The 14,402-nt window shown below is 35.2% G+C and overlaps 1 protein-coding gene across 2 annotated transcripts in view; it reads right to left on the reverse strand.

Moving 5' to 3' along the window:
* Positions 1-14,402, reverse strand: part of LOC106881525 (dedicator of cytokinesis protein 1) — a 184,512-nt gene that overhangs the window by 26,886 nt on the left and 143,224 nt on the right. For both annotated transcript variants that reach the window (XR_008263483.1, XM_014931942.2), the window contains exons 24-35: positions 13,933-14,061; positions 13,324-13,432; positions 11,656-11,726; positions 9,384-9,490; positions 8,469-8,596; positions 7,614-7,700; positions 6,926-7,119; positions 6,729-6,801; positions 5,276-5,376; positions 3,642-3,700; positions 2,188-2,259; positions 1,351-1,451 (exon numbers count right to left, since the gene is read on the reverse strand). Coding sequence is in view for 1 of the 2 variants with exons in the window: in XM_014931942.2 (XP_014787428.1) it covers positions 1,351-1,451; positions 2,188-2,259; positions 3,642-3,700; positions 5,276-5,376; positions 6,729-6,801; positions 6,926-7,119; positions 7,614-7,700; positions 8,469-8,596; positions 9,384-9,490; positions 11,656-11,726; positions 13,324-13,432; positions 13,933-14,061 (1,231 nt within the window). In the remaining variant the exon portion in view is untranslated. The remainder of the gene's footprint in view (positions 1-1,350; positions 1,452-2,187; positions 2,260-3,641; positions 3,701-5,275; positions 5,377-6,728; positions 6,802-6,925; positions 7,120-7,613; positions 7,701-8,468; positions 8,597-9,383; positions 9,491-11,655; positions 11,727-13,323; positions 13,433-13,932; positions 14,062-14,402) is intronic.

Below are 14,402 nucleotides of genomic sequence, written 5' to 3' on the forward strand. Positions count from 1 at the left end.
CACACACACACACACACACACACACGCACACACACACACACACAATACTTTCGGAAAATTCTTATTTAAATTTTATAAGATTTTAGAAAATTCAGACTTGGAAACATTTGGGCTCTGTCGCTGCGGAGATTAGACATGTAACTCCTTGAATTGTATAAAATGAAGACATCATAGATAGCAGTCTAGAAAAGGGTGTTAAGACATGTGACATGGGATACAGGAGGATTTAAATCTGGAATGCAGCCGTCTAAATGATTGTGCAATACCATGGTAAAAAGCTGATACTTATAATATCTGGGTTGGTTAGTTCTACAAATTTATATGAATACCTGAACTATTAGAGTAGGTGTTTTACAATAGGATGCTTTCACTGATGTTATTGATGTAACCATAAATTTGTAGTGTTTTTTATTGTTAAGTACTTTTACTCAACTTTGCTAGAGCAGCTCTAAAGTATAAGGATAACCAAACTAATTTCTGAGAGCAACTCACACACTTGGAATATTGAATGTTTCATATTTCTAATAATCAAGGTGAATATTACCAAACAGTGGAGTGGAAAGTCAATCTGATAGCAATACTGCACTCAGTGCAGTATGGACATATCTGAGGATGTTCTGTAGGATAGTGCAGTAATGAGAGCAAGCATATCTTGGATAGGTTAGTGTGGCAGTCAAGGTAGGATATGTGGGGTGCACCGAGTTACTGTGTCAGGGAAGTGCATCAGTTTGGTCAAGTTGCATCTCAATTGGTTGTTCAGCATGTTATTAGTACCTGGTACTCAGTTAAAAAGCTCAGTGTTTCCCAAAGTGAGTTTTAAGTAACCCCAGATTCTGTGGAAAAGCTCTGAGGTTCAATAAAATAAGGCATCATTTGATAGTATTTGATAATTTTATTTTATGGTATTGTCTTGCTTCAAAATAATCTGTTTCAAAGTTAGGGTGGTTGAGGTCGTCTATCAAATACAGGTAAGGAAAATCATATAAAGGGTACTGTTGTATAAAGGATAATTTGAAAAATTGGAATAAGCAGAATAAGAGAAGACACATGAGATTGAGAATTGCTGAAGTGGTTACAGGATGTGTGATGAAAGAGCTTTGACAAAGAAACTAAAATAATAGTAATAAAGCTAAAGTGAAGAGCAAATATATAGTGTGTGTGTTTAATTGGCAAAATATGACTGTCCTCAAGTATAACAATATCGGTTTCAAAGACATAAACGTAACATATAAAAGATTCTATGACAAAATTAATTTGAAAACTACTGAAATGCACCGAACAATTTAAAAATGAATGTCTTAAATCAACATAAAGAATAATAACATAAAACAGCAAAGATATAACATTTACCTCAGAAAAATTGTTTTTAATGTTTCGTCCATCTGACGAGATTTGCTGAAACTCACACTGCATCATGTCAAAGAAGATTGGAATAGTGGCTTTCCTCAAAACTGTTTCATACAAGAACAATTGGTTGTGAAAGCAGAAAATATGCAAAAAAAAAAAAAAAAAGTTCAAGACAAATGAAATATTTTTGAATGACAAATTTATTATTTGTGTTTAATTTGAAAGTGTGGTGAATATTGTAGCATAAGTGGTAAAACTCCTGGTGAATTAAAATATTTGGGATCCAAGTTTGCATCGCTAACTCTAACCATTTTACTTACAACATTTACTGCTCTTTGGAAGACTATAGTGCTTCACATTTATGTCCAATTAGTCTCTGAAGACAGTAGAGCTGATTACATATAGATGGACACCTCCTCTTCCTAGCTCCATTGGCTAAACTTAAGCAAAAAAGCCCCAGGTCCTATTAGTCATTCATTAAATATTAAGTTGTTTGATTGGGCATGAGATCAACCTTTGTAGGAAAATTAAATTGGCCTCAATACATTATTGCTATTTACTATTTTGTTACATGAAGTCCTTCATACTGAAGAGCACTGTACTATGGAACCATCTCATCATCATCCAATATTACAATAGACTAATTTCTATATCATCAAGTTCTTTAATAACTGCATAAATATAGAATTTTTACTCATCCACAATTCTATTTCATTCTTCCAATTTAAGATATAGTTAATAGAAATGCTGTAGTATATTATTAACACATTTTTTTTATTCTCTCCGTCACAACTTCCATAAAAGAATGAATACTAAATGTATCCAAGAAATAGTACTTACTCGTTTCAGGAATAAGTGTCATCTCCAAAATTTTACCAACCAAATCAGGAATGAACCGGTGTTTGTTTTGATCTACAATAGAAATACATCATCATTAACATCATATATGACTGTTATAAATTCCTGTGCAAAAGATGGCTTTGAGACATTTGATGGAATACCCAAAAGTATTCAGGATAAGCAGCTGTAAGATGTTTATGTAGCATATCAGTTTGGGTTCAACTTCCTTGTTTGATCAGCAATCTAGCCATAACCCATTTTGTCTTAATTCATGTGGAATTGTTAAATGAACTGCTGAACATTGGACTTACAAGCTTACAGGGTGTGCTTCAAATTCATTGCAAGTATTTCATTGCCACTCTGGGTAGAAAATTTTATTGTATGCGTCGTCGTCATCACCGCCGCCGTCATTGTTTAATGTCCACTTTCCATGCTGGCATGGGTTAGATGGTTTGACTGAGGACTGGTGAGCCAGAGGCTGCACCAGGCTCAATCTGATCTGGCAAAGTTTCTACAGCTGGATGCCCTTCCTAATGCCAACCACTCTGAGAGTGCAGTGAGTGCTTTTACGAGACACCAGCACGGGGGCCAGTCAGGCAGTTCTGGTAACGACCACGCTGAAAAGGTGTTTTTTATGTGCTACCTGCACAGGAGCCAGTCAGGTGGCACTGGCAACGACCATGCTTCATGTGCCGGTGACTCTGGCCCTGTCGGTAAGGCCCAATATTCGAAGGACATGCTTCACCACCTCATCCCAGCTTTTCATTCGCAACACACGATCATACCAGCGCACCACATCTGATGCTTCTTAAATCCAACTTTTCTCACAGGGCACTTACACTCTGTCGTGTATGCACACTGACATTACACATCCAGAGGAGCATACTGGCTTCATTCTTTGCAAGTCACGGCCCATATTTCACTGCCATGCGTCATACAGTCTGAAGAGTGTTTCCTGCACTAAACTGGTGCTTGACTTAAATATTCTGACACAAGAGTTAAGACTTGCTTTAAATTTACAAATACTTTGGATGATTTAAAGATTTGAAGCAGTTGTCTTTACACACTGAGGTATGTTTATTCTATAACAATCACAGACAAACCAGTGAGAGATTTTTCTGATGCATTTAGAAACTAAATCTTCTTTAACACCCTATTGTTTCAAAATGGGAACCATATAATTTAAATCATAATAAATGTTATTATATATACTCTCCCATAAGGTAAAACACTGATGTTTTTAATTCTAGTTACACAACGTAAGCATCAAAAATCTAAGTTGTGGACAATGGTGACAATGGTGTTGTGGACAATGGTGTTGTGGACAATGGTGTTGGGGTTAAATAAATGTATTTAAAAAATTGTTTATGTCAAAATTTGAGATGAAAAAAAAAAAATTTATAATATTAAGGCAGAAATACAACATAGGCAACTAAAATGTTTAAGTTACATACCCAATTTGAACCACATGCTTCGAATTTCAAACCCCATCTCTCGTCGCATGTCTTTATATCTGAAGAAGCAAAAAGTAAATTGAGAGAAAGTGAAAGAGAGAGAAAGAAAGAGAGAGAGAGGCAGGAAGAGAATATTATTCACATAAAAAGAAACCTAATAACATTCAAAGAGTATAGCTTATGTTTAACCTATTTCTAAGATTTAAAGAAATAAGAAATAGGGTTGCAACTGGTAGGGTATTTGGCTAACTGAATGAAGTGCTAATAGTTCATATTTTGTTGGTGTAATGCTGGATATCTCAATGGTCTAATTAACCTAGTTGTAAATAGGTATCACAAGAGGATATGGTTCATCACCATAAGTCGTAAAGAACATGGACATTATATAAATGGTAAATGTTTGATTAGCTTTCAGTACTTAGCTCAAATTTTCCTCTCGGTCAAGAGTGATCTGTAGCTTTGTGTTTCTTATCACAGAGTGCGAACAAATGCATGCATGTATGCCGGCTTTTCCATCCATCTATCCATCTCTCTCTTCCCCTAACACACACATAGTAGGATTCAGGCATGGTTGTATGGTTTAGAAATTCACTTAAACAATCCTGTAATTCAGGATTTGATCTCACAGTATGGAGCCCTGGACAAGTCACTTCTACCATAGCCTTGGATTGACCAAATTATGTGAATGAAATTGGGTACACAGAAAACCTGAAAGAGGACTGTACTTAGATAGTAGACTAATCTGTCACCAAGTTAACACCCACAACTGGCAGAATCTACTTTGTTGCAAGTATATAAGCCATGTTTTTGGTCCGAGTTGTGATTTCTTCCTCTTTTAACACCATCAGTTTTGGTGACTATGCAAAACATCATGTCATTACTTCTCTACCTCTGACTAAGCCATAAAATATCTGACTTCAGCTAATGATCCCTTGGCTCATTAAACTAAGATTAGATAATCAGCGATCCATAAGTACATTACTCACATCAATGTTTAGAAGTATTGTTTTAAATGGCGGTGAGGGCAGAGCCATGAGAGCTTTCTTGTACAGAGGAGAGATTTCTGGTATAGGTGGTGGGGGCAGGAATAGGAGGGCACATCAAAAATAAGGAAGGACAGATAGACTGCTCCTTTCCAAGCTATGAGAGAAATAATGACAGAGGATGAACAGAGAAATCAGGGAAATAAGATAGTAAAAATTAAAGCGGGGAAGAGGGAAGGGTTAAAAGCCAGGGAGCATATCTCTAATGAGTGACAAAATTATGATTATAAATTGGCTTATATTACGTTTCAGCATAATTAGAAAGCTTAAAAAAATACAAGGGTGCTGAAAAGTTCCTGGCTTTAAAGGTATTACGAAAGGCCTGGTTGAAGGCCCAACCTTAGAAAAACTGAAGGACTGCTGCAATAAGTGTGTGAATCTGATGGGGGAATATGTTGAATAAAATCATAATTAACTAATCCTCCTGTATTTTCTTTTACTCAAAGCCAGGAACTTTTCAGTGACCCCTCACATGTAATCAAACAGCCTTGTGTATTTAATTGATCTGCAGACTATTTTCTCATGTAAGATGTCAAATGGAACAGAGAATACAACAGCTTTCTATCATCAATAATCTACTGAAAATCTTACCTGGCTATAATTTTACTTCTTTTATTAAGAGAGAATTTCTCCAGTTGCAATGGCTTTTGTGTAAGAAATGACACTGCACAGAAGAAGAATCCATTCCATAGCTAGAAATCAAATAAAAGGAGTCACTTAATCAACTTTCTTCAATACCTCAGCAGTATAGTCTTTCTTTTTGATTAAAAAAATATTTAGTAATTCAAAACTTTTATTCCTTAAACATAAGAAACTTGCACAGCTGAGCAATATTACTCTTCAATTGAATGACAGAGTTTAATCCAAGAATGATATCAATATCATCATCGTTTAATGTCTGCATTTCCATGCTGGCATGGATTGGACAGCTCGACTGAGGACTGCCACGCCAGAAGGCTGCACCAGGCTCCAATCTGATCTGGCAAGGTTTCTACAGCTGGATGTCCTTCCTAATGCCAACCTCTCTGAGTGTGTAGTGGGTGCTTTTTATGTGCCATCGGTATGAGGGCCAGTCAGGCAGTACTGGCATCAACTGCACTCAAATGGTGCTTTTTACATGCCACCGGTACAGGAGCCAGTCAGGCAGCACTGGGAATGACCACGCTTGAATGGTGCTTTTAATGTGCCACTGGCATGGCAGCTAGTCAGGTGGCACTAGCAGCGACCAGGAGGCACTGGCAATGGCTGGCATTGTATGTTTTATCTTTATAAATGGCTTATTCATTGATAATTTTTTTAAAAAATTGTGGTAACATCAAAAAGAGACATATTCTCACTATATTAGTGATGAAACTCTCTTGTTATGATTATTCAGGGAAAACATTAATCTGAGATTTCATTAAAAATTTTAAACACAAGACACCAGAGTCAAGATACATGCAGTTTGAAAGACAATTGCTATTAATCTTAAAAGAGGTGGTTCTTTGAGACTGCAGTAAAAATAGCAGAAAATACACATGTTTGTAAGTTTCCATGCTTTCTATCAGTTATAGAACTGTCATACAACCCTACTGTCTTCATCATTAAGTAAACAAGGATATGATGCAAAAAGTGATGCATTGTTACTGTGTAATGATTGTAGGAAAATACAACTATTTGCAAGATACAAACTCTATAGAAAACCTATTAAATAAAATCTACCAAAGTAAAATGAGGGCAGTGAATAAAAAAAAATAATCTACAACTAGTACAACCTTCTCACTATATAAATTATAAAACAAGGAGGACACAGAAAAATGAAATCTGTTCCCAAATTCAATGCAGGATTCTGCATTGAAATATTTCTATATTTTCCACAATGTTTTACAATTTATATTGTTATTGGTTTGCATCTACTTTTCCAGGCAAGCATGGGTGGTATAGATTTTTGAAATTTGGATATTTACATATTGTTGAAATAAAAGGTTTTTCTAGCTTGATGCTCTTCATTCGTCTCTATATTGAAATAAATAAAAAAAAAACAATTTATTTAACTGATACCTACCTCATATTCAAATGGATCAGAAAAGCTATTTTTTATTGTTGTGGCAAAAAACCTCAAGGCTCGAAGAATGATGCTGTTGGAAGATTAGATAAAGATTAAATATAAATACAAATTATTAGTAGAAATGTTTTAAAAAAATCACAATAATTTGAATTAAAAGATTTACACAAGACATAAATCAACTGAAAACTAAATACCTGTTTTGATGCAAAATCATCTCATTCCAGTCATTCTTGTAGACATTCTCAGTTATTAAATGCTGTAGAATCATGAGTATTTCAGTAAGGAAATCAAGCAAATCAAAGCGTGTTGCAAAGCTGTTAATATACACAGTGTAATGATGCTGAGTCATTTGACTGAGAATGGCCATCATTATCGCAACATAGTTGCCCTGGAATTAGAGAAAGTAAAAGCAAAGACATCATTACACCGTCTGATACTAGGTGACTAAACATAGGTTTTAGCTTTATTATTTATTTTGTTTTATAGGCTCAACAAGCTCCAGCTTTATGATGGGAAGTGACATTTATTATGTGTTCATTAAGTGAGTTAGAAAAATGTTGACAAATCACAAAATTTATCTATAAATAATTGAGAATATATTTACTATTAAGTTGTTTCACTCACTCAGATAATAGTATATTACAGCTGATGTGTGCTTAATGAGCTGTGATCTTGCGTTAAAAGCTAGTTACTACAGCCATTTTGTTACATCCCTCTAAAGGTATATAACATTAGTTGCATGAACTTTGTCTGACAGATAGAAAACACTAACACTTTTATTCATGATTGACAGCATTTGTTAACTTGAAATGATTGTGATCACCAATTTATGTTGGAGTCTGCATATTAAAGCATAAACATGAAACAACTATTAGAACTTACCACAAGACTTTGATTCCAATCCATCTGAATAATTGTTTGAATCACAGTTCTGAATATCTTTTGGATCATTATTGACAAATCATCAACCTACAAAATTAATTATAAATAAGTAAACAAAATCATCTTTCGTTTTAACAAATTCAACAAACTAATTTTATTTTACTGAGTTATTTTACTAGCAGATTAAATTACAGTGTAATGGATAAGGACGGATACTTATGGATTGTGTGGAGTATCAAGTTCTAGACAGTACAAATATCAAACTCGTAGTAGTGTCAGGCCTTGTGAAGCCATCATCAGAGATCACACAGCTCTAGTTGCTGTATTGCCAAAAGCCAGTTGTATATAGGCTATGTATAAAAAGCATATAATCCACTTGAGGATATGCTAATTTTATATTGGATTAAATTTGATAATAATCATCATTTAACATCTGCCTTTCATGCTAGCATAGGTTGGATTGATAACTGCTTAAAAAAACTATTAAAAGATCATCAAAGCATGAAATTTTTTAAAGATTTGCCTCACTGAAATTAACCAAACTCTGATGGGAACTTGAAACCTGAAACATCAGTAAATTTAATAGCCATGCTGTGTGACCAAGGACTATATTCTCTTTTCATACCAAAACTATATATAATCTTTTAACTTTCATGGTATACTAATTGTTATAATTTCAAACAGAAGTATTAGGATAACTTAGATTTCTGGAAATTAAGTTAAATAAGTGATTGAAATGTAATAGAATAAGACTCATTAATTAAGTTGAACTCCAGTAGCAATAATTGTGTAGTGTAAGAAAGATTTAGTGTGGAATTAGATGATTTTAGCAAGAAAAACAAATAATTAAATTACATTTCTTGTACAGTAGAAACTGTCCATGATATCACTGAGAACATTGGCACATTCTGGCATTTCTCGTTTGTTGTTTAGCAGCTCAGAAGTGTGAGTCAAGATCATAGGAAGAAGAATATGTCGGCACGCTGTGGAGAAAATATCAACGCTATGAAAATTCTTGTAACATCTTCATTATTTTGAAGTTATGTATCAAACAATGATAATACTTTTCTGCTTCTTTTTACATCATTGTGCATCATATTGTAAACATTAAAAATGCATCTATTAGATTGATTAAGTATTTTGCATATTAATAATACTCTTTTGGTAAAGAGAAGAGCACAGTTGATTAAAATGTTCCTTAGCTAGGAGAGCAAACATACAGGGCTACTAACTCTTGCAGGCATTTCTTTGTTGATTTTTGAAAAACTTTTTATTCTATTGACTTTAATACATCTAACAATGAAGAATAGGTAAGAAAATGTTTAGAAAATTTATTGTAATAAATTAGCAAAAGATCTACATTCATTTAAAGTCACTGAAAATGGAAGTAATGGCTATAAATGTTTAAGATATGTGAAAGGATTAAGTCAAATATTGTTTTCTTTTAAAAGAACAAAATATAAAACTCAAACTTGGTGGGATATTAATAAAATGATAATAAGTTACTGAAGTAGATACAGTAGAGCATCTAGCCAGCTTTATCTTATGTCAATTCCACTGACATTAGGCTATGAAAATAAGGACAAGCTCAATTTTTATAAGGAAATAGGAAATGACTGTGAGGGTAAATTTAATTGAATTTACTTCCATAAATTATAAGTACTTCATTAATCAATTCTAGACAGATGAAATGCAATAGGAATCCTAGTAAGAATTGAACTGAGGAAAATATCTTCCATAAATAATCCAGTTTCAGTAGAAATTACTTACCACTATCCTCAAATAGTTTACTGTGAACCAGGTTGTTAATACTTTGCATTTTTTGATTGGACAGCCGATTCGGTGGTATGGCATCAAAGAATGACACCAACAGTTTACTACAATGTAAAGGAAAAAGAAAGCTTTTTCATAAATCAGTAGTTGATAACCAGCTGTATAGTGACAATGAACAATAGAAATGTGAAAAAAATAAATTTCCTCAAATGTACAGTGGAACTATCTAGGTCACCAAATTATTAGCAGTGGAGGTTGTTTTGAAAGCGTATTTCATAGAATAGGAACTGGCTGGGCCAAGTTCAGAAAGCTATTACCCTTGTTGGTCACAAAGAGCCTCTCCCTCGGAGTGAAAAGCAAATTGTATGATGCCTGTGTACAAACAGCTATGCTACATGGCAGTGAAACATGGACTGTGACTGCAGAGACCATATGAAGGCATGAAAGAAATGAAGCTAGCATGTTCTTCTGGATGTACAATATTAGTGTGTATGTACAATGAAGTGTAAAGGTTTTGAGAGAAAAATTGGGTATAAGAGGCATCAGTTGTGGTGTGCAAGAGAGAAGACTGCACTGGTACGGTCATGTTAGCATACTTATCTCTAAATGAAGAGGGAACCTGTGGAAGAGGAAGACCGAGAAAGAAGTGGGATGCAGTGATGAGAAGTGATCTTCAGATGTCGAGCCTCACAGAGATGAGAAAACACCAACACAACTGGCATTATGCTGTGATTGAGAAGACCAACCCAGCAAAGTAAAATCCCCTCCCTCTCCCACAACTCACTTCTGCTTACCACTGATGTTTCTCCCTTCTCTCCATTCTCCCGAAGGTGTCCACCGACCTACTAGCACACAATGCAACCCTGTTAAATCCCTTCCCTTCACCCCACCACTAGCTCCCACTCTCCTTTCGAAATCTTGTGTTACCTACCCACCCTGTTCTATCCCTGATCCACTCCACTATATACGCCACCCTGTCACATCTTCACTATCTTTCTCTCCTCTGTCTCTTCTCCAGCTAAGAAAGCCATGTCTTGTGTCTAATGCGAGACACCTTTCTATCCCTCAATACTTCTCGCACTAGTTGAAGGGTCTTGTCCTGTAAGTTATTTGGTGACTTCACTACTGCTGGTGCTATGTAAAAAGTAGCCAGTATACTCTGTAAAATGGTTAGCATGAGAAAAGGCATCTAGCCGCAAAACTATGCCACAACAAACAACAGAGCTTGGGGTAGTCTTCTGACCTGCTTGTTCCTGTCAAACCAGCCTACCCTTGCCAGTAGGGAAAATGGAAATTAAATGAGGATGATGATGATGATGGTATATGTTCTCTATGGGCTCTCTGCATTGCGCTAATGTAATTGGTTATGATTTGTAGAAGTCAGCATATCATCACAGAATTGAAAGTGACTAGAATTTTAAAAATGAAAAAAGCAGCAGACTAAGGAGGAATGATAGCAGTCATGGCTTTTTGTAAGTTCACTCCTGATGGACAAGAGTGGTGGAGTTAATGCTCAAGTGAAACTACTGCATATAAACACCTGTAGGTAAAAAAAAAAGTGAGCAGAGAAGGAAATAGCTGCAGTGCTGGAGATGAAGGTTTATAAGTATGGTCTGCAGCAATTTAATATAGGAGCGATGTCTAGGGATAGGTGCATTGGACAGGCTCGGATGGAAATGATAGTGGTGATTGTATTGTCAGGAGACAATATAGTGAAAACAAAACTGAAATGTCTTAGATTTCTATAAAGAGAAGAAGTAGCTAACATTTTGGGTTGAGTCTTTCATCTTTTCTGATGAATGGTTCTTGTTCAAGTCCTCCTCTCATACCCTTTGTTTTTACATCTTTTATCCATTTTCCATGAGTGGAAATACCTTTCTTTTGATCATTTTTCATTGTATGACATGGACATTTAGTGGGGGATCAAATATTTTTATTTTTATGAATTTTGACATTGGTGCAGTATCTATTTTCAGCCATCCAGACTGAGGGAAGCAGAGTTATGAGAAAAGGGAACAGTGTAATGATTAAATTTACAACAGATTTTCTCTATTAAGATTTGAACTCGTTATGTTTTAGTCAGCAGACAAGCTTTTTATTCACACATACTATAGTATCAAATACCATTAGTAATATCTAAAAAAAATTTAAATGCTTAATAGTTTGGTAAAATGTAAAGAATGTAATAACATTTTTCGATTAATTTTAGTCGTTATAAAATGAGATGATGAAAAAACAATAAAAAGAAAAGGGAGAATAATGGCCTTACCTGAGTTCAACTGGACTAAATACAGAAATCACATCAGGTATTGTGGTTGTAATATATTTCAATGCAGCACCCTGAAGAAAGTAACAAACATTAATAACAAACTGATAACAGATGGAAATGTTCTCTCTCATATATCATCATTTTTAACATCCACTTTTCCATGCTTGCATGGGTTGGATGGGAGTTATTGAGGTAAATTTTCTATGGCTGAATGCCCTTATTGCCACCAGCCATCACCTGTTGACAAGCAAGGTAATATTTCCCCCATACCCAGACATGCTCTGGCAGAATATTGGAAATTAACGACAATACTTGTAAAACAGTGACACTCATTTACATCATGTGATGTTGAGACAAGGAGACACAAACACCCACGCACACACTGAAACACAAATATGCATATACAATGGGTTCCTTTCAATTTTGCTCTACCAAATCCATTTGCAAAGGTTTTGGTCAGCTTAGGGTAATAGTAGAAGACATTTCCTCAAGGTACCATGCAGTGAGACTAAACCTGGACAAATGTATGCATGAATATATATATGTGTGTGTGTATATGTATGTGTGTGAATGCTTACATTCTGCAATGTCTTTATAAGAAATCATTTGAGCAAAAGTGTTGAATTTTGTTGACAATCCCTATCAATAAACCCTCCACGGTAGCTTTGAACTTTTAAAGTCAAGAATAAAAATTCCTTACTTGAAAAACAGGAATAGGTTAACAACAAGAAGAGTATAAGGCTATAAAATAATGTCTCAATAACTAATCCAACCTAATCTAGCATGAAATTAAGTGAAGAAATATACACATATTTGCATGAAGACCCGAGAAGACCCGGCAAGCCAAGTGAGACCTAAATCCAAGGCCTCTGCCAGGGGTGTAGCCAGCCCACTTATGCGTACCTTTCCGACATTGGACACTAAACTCTGCTTGCGAAGACTTGTTGAGGCATGTGAAATCGAACTAAATTCGACGACTGGCACCCGTGCCAACGTCGTCTCCTTCATTGGACATGAAACTCAGCTTGCGAAGACTTATTGAGGCAAGCGAAAGCGAAATCGGGATAGCACCTGTGCCCAGCGTCGCCTTTCTGGCACTTGTGCCTGTGACATGTGTAAGCGAGATCGTTGCCAGTGCTCCTGGACTGGCTCTTATGCGGGTGGCACATAAAATACACCAGTTTGAGCGTAGCCGTTGCCAGTACCGCCTGACTGGCCTTCATAGGATTTTCAAGCGAGATCGTTGCCAGTGCCCCTGGACTGGCTCTTGTGCGGGTGGCACATAAAATGCACCATTTTGAGCGTGGCCGTTGCCAGTACCGCCTGACTGGCCTTCATGCGGGTGACATGTAAAAGCACCCACTACACTCTCTGAGTGGTTGGCATTAGGAAGGGCATCCAGCTGTAGAAACTCTGCCAAATCAGATTGGAGCCTGGTGTTGCCATCCGGTTTCCCCAGTCCTCAGTCAAATCGTCCAACCCATGCAAGCATGGAAAGCGGACGTTAAACGATGATGATGATGATGATGATGATATATACTTGAGAATTTAAACTTATTATGCCTAAATAGAAAAAATCCACTGCATGGGTAGAAAAGTTCACAACTCTTAAAACAAAAAAAGAAAATTAAAAAAAAAAACAACTGAGACAAAGATATAGATACTTACTTGAACTAGGATAGTACTGTCAGCTTTGTGAGCCATCATTTGATTGATGGACATAAAAAGCTGTCTCAAACTAATCTCAAACTGTTCCCGGCCACGTTCATCATTGATTCTGACAAGATAAGCAGACAATAATTAATGTTCTGACCCACAAAACACTGTAAATGGAAACACACTAAACTATCTCTGGTTAGTATAGTAATATTATTATCCTGTCATTTCTTATATTCCTTCTAGACTAGTTTAATGCATTTGCATCCTAATGTTTATATAGTTGATTCTATGGTTTTAATAACTTAGAAAATGTTATATCTTATTCTCAGAGCATGTTCTGATGTTATCATGCATTTATTCTGATTTTCTTGAGCACACCCTAAGCTTTCACTATTTCAATCTCTTTCATCTTTCTCCCAATGTTTTGGGGTTTTTAATTATGCACATTTTAAACCTGATTTCAAAGTAAATAAATTCATTAAGTTCAAACTCTGTGATGGTGAACATTCCACCTAAGAATAAAATATAACAGAGCAAAAGTAAAAAAATAAAAATAAAAAAAGAAAGATAAAAAAAGAAAGAAAGAGAAAACGAAATGAAATATGATGTGCTACTTACATAGAAAAGAGAAAGCGAGATCGGATTATAAATTTCATGATATACTCCAAGGATTTCATGGCAATGAAAAGTGTAGGATTGGACTCAAGTGCTGAATCAACATAGTCTTTCAAGATAACAATTAATTTACTGAAATATATTAAATGTTCATACAAATTAAGAACTGATACAATCAGGGGGGTAAGGATTCTACAGGAAAATAGCTTTAAGATAATGAACATTTAAAAAAAGAACATCCTTAATTTCTGCATGCTTGTTTGTTTAATTAAAAATAAGAGAGCAAGTACAAAATATTATTTTACCACATTTAGCATCAAACATAATATGCACAATGATATTTATTACCTACTGGATATGTTTCAAGAACCAATAAAAAATTTTTTCCAACATCTTCAAAATTCAGTAACTTTGAAAGAAAGATGTTGTTAATGTAATAAGAGGTAAAAGCAAATCTATCATGCAAGGATGAT

Source organism: Octopus bimaculoides, chromosome 2 (genome assembly GCF_001194135.2).
Source record: "Octopus bimaculoides isolate UCB-OBI-ISO-001 chromosome 2, ASM119413v2, whole genome shotgun sequence".
Taxonomy (NCBI): Eukaryota; Metazoa; Mollusca; class Cephalopoda; order Octopoda; family Octopodidae; genus Octopus; species Octopus bimaculoides.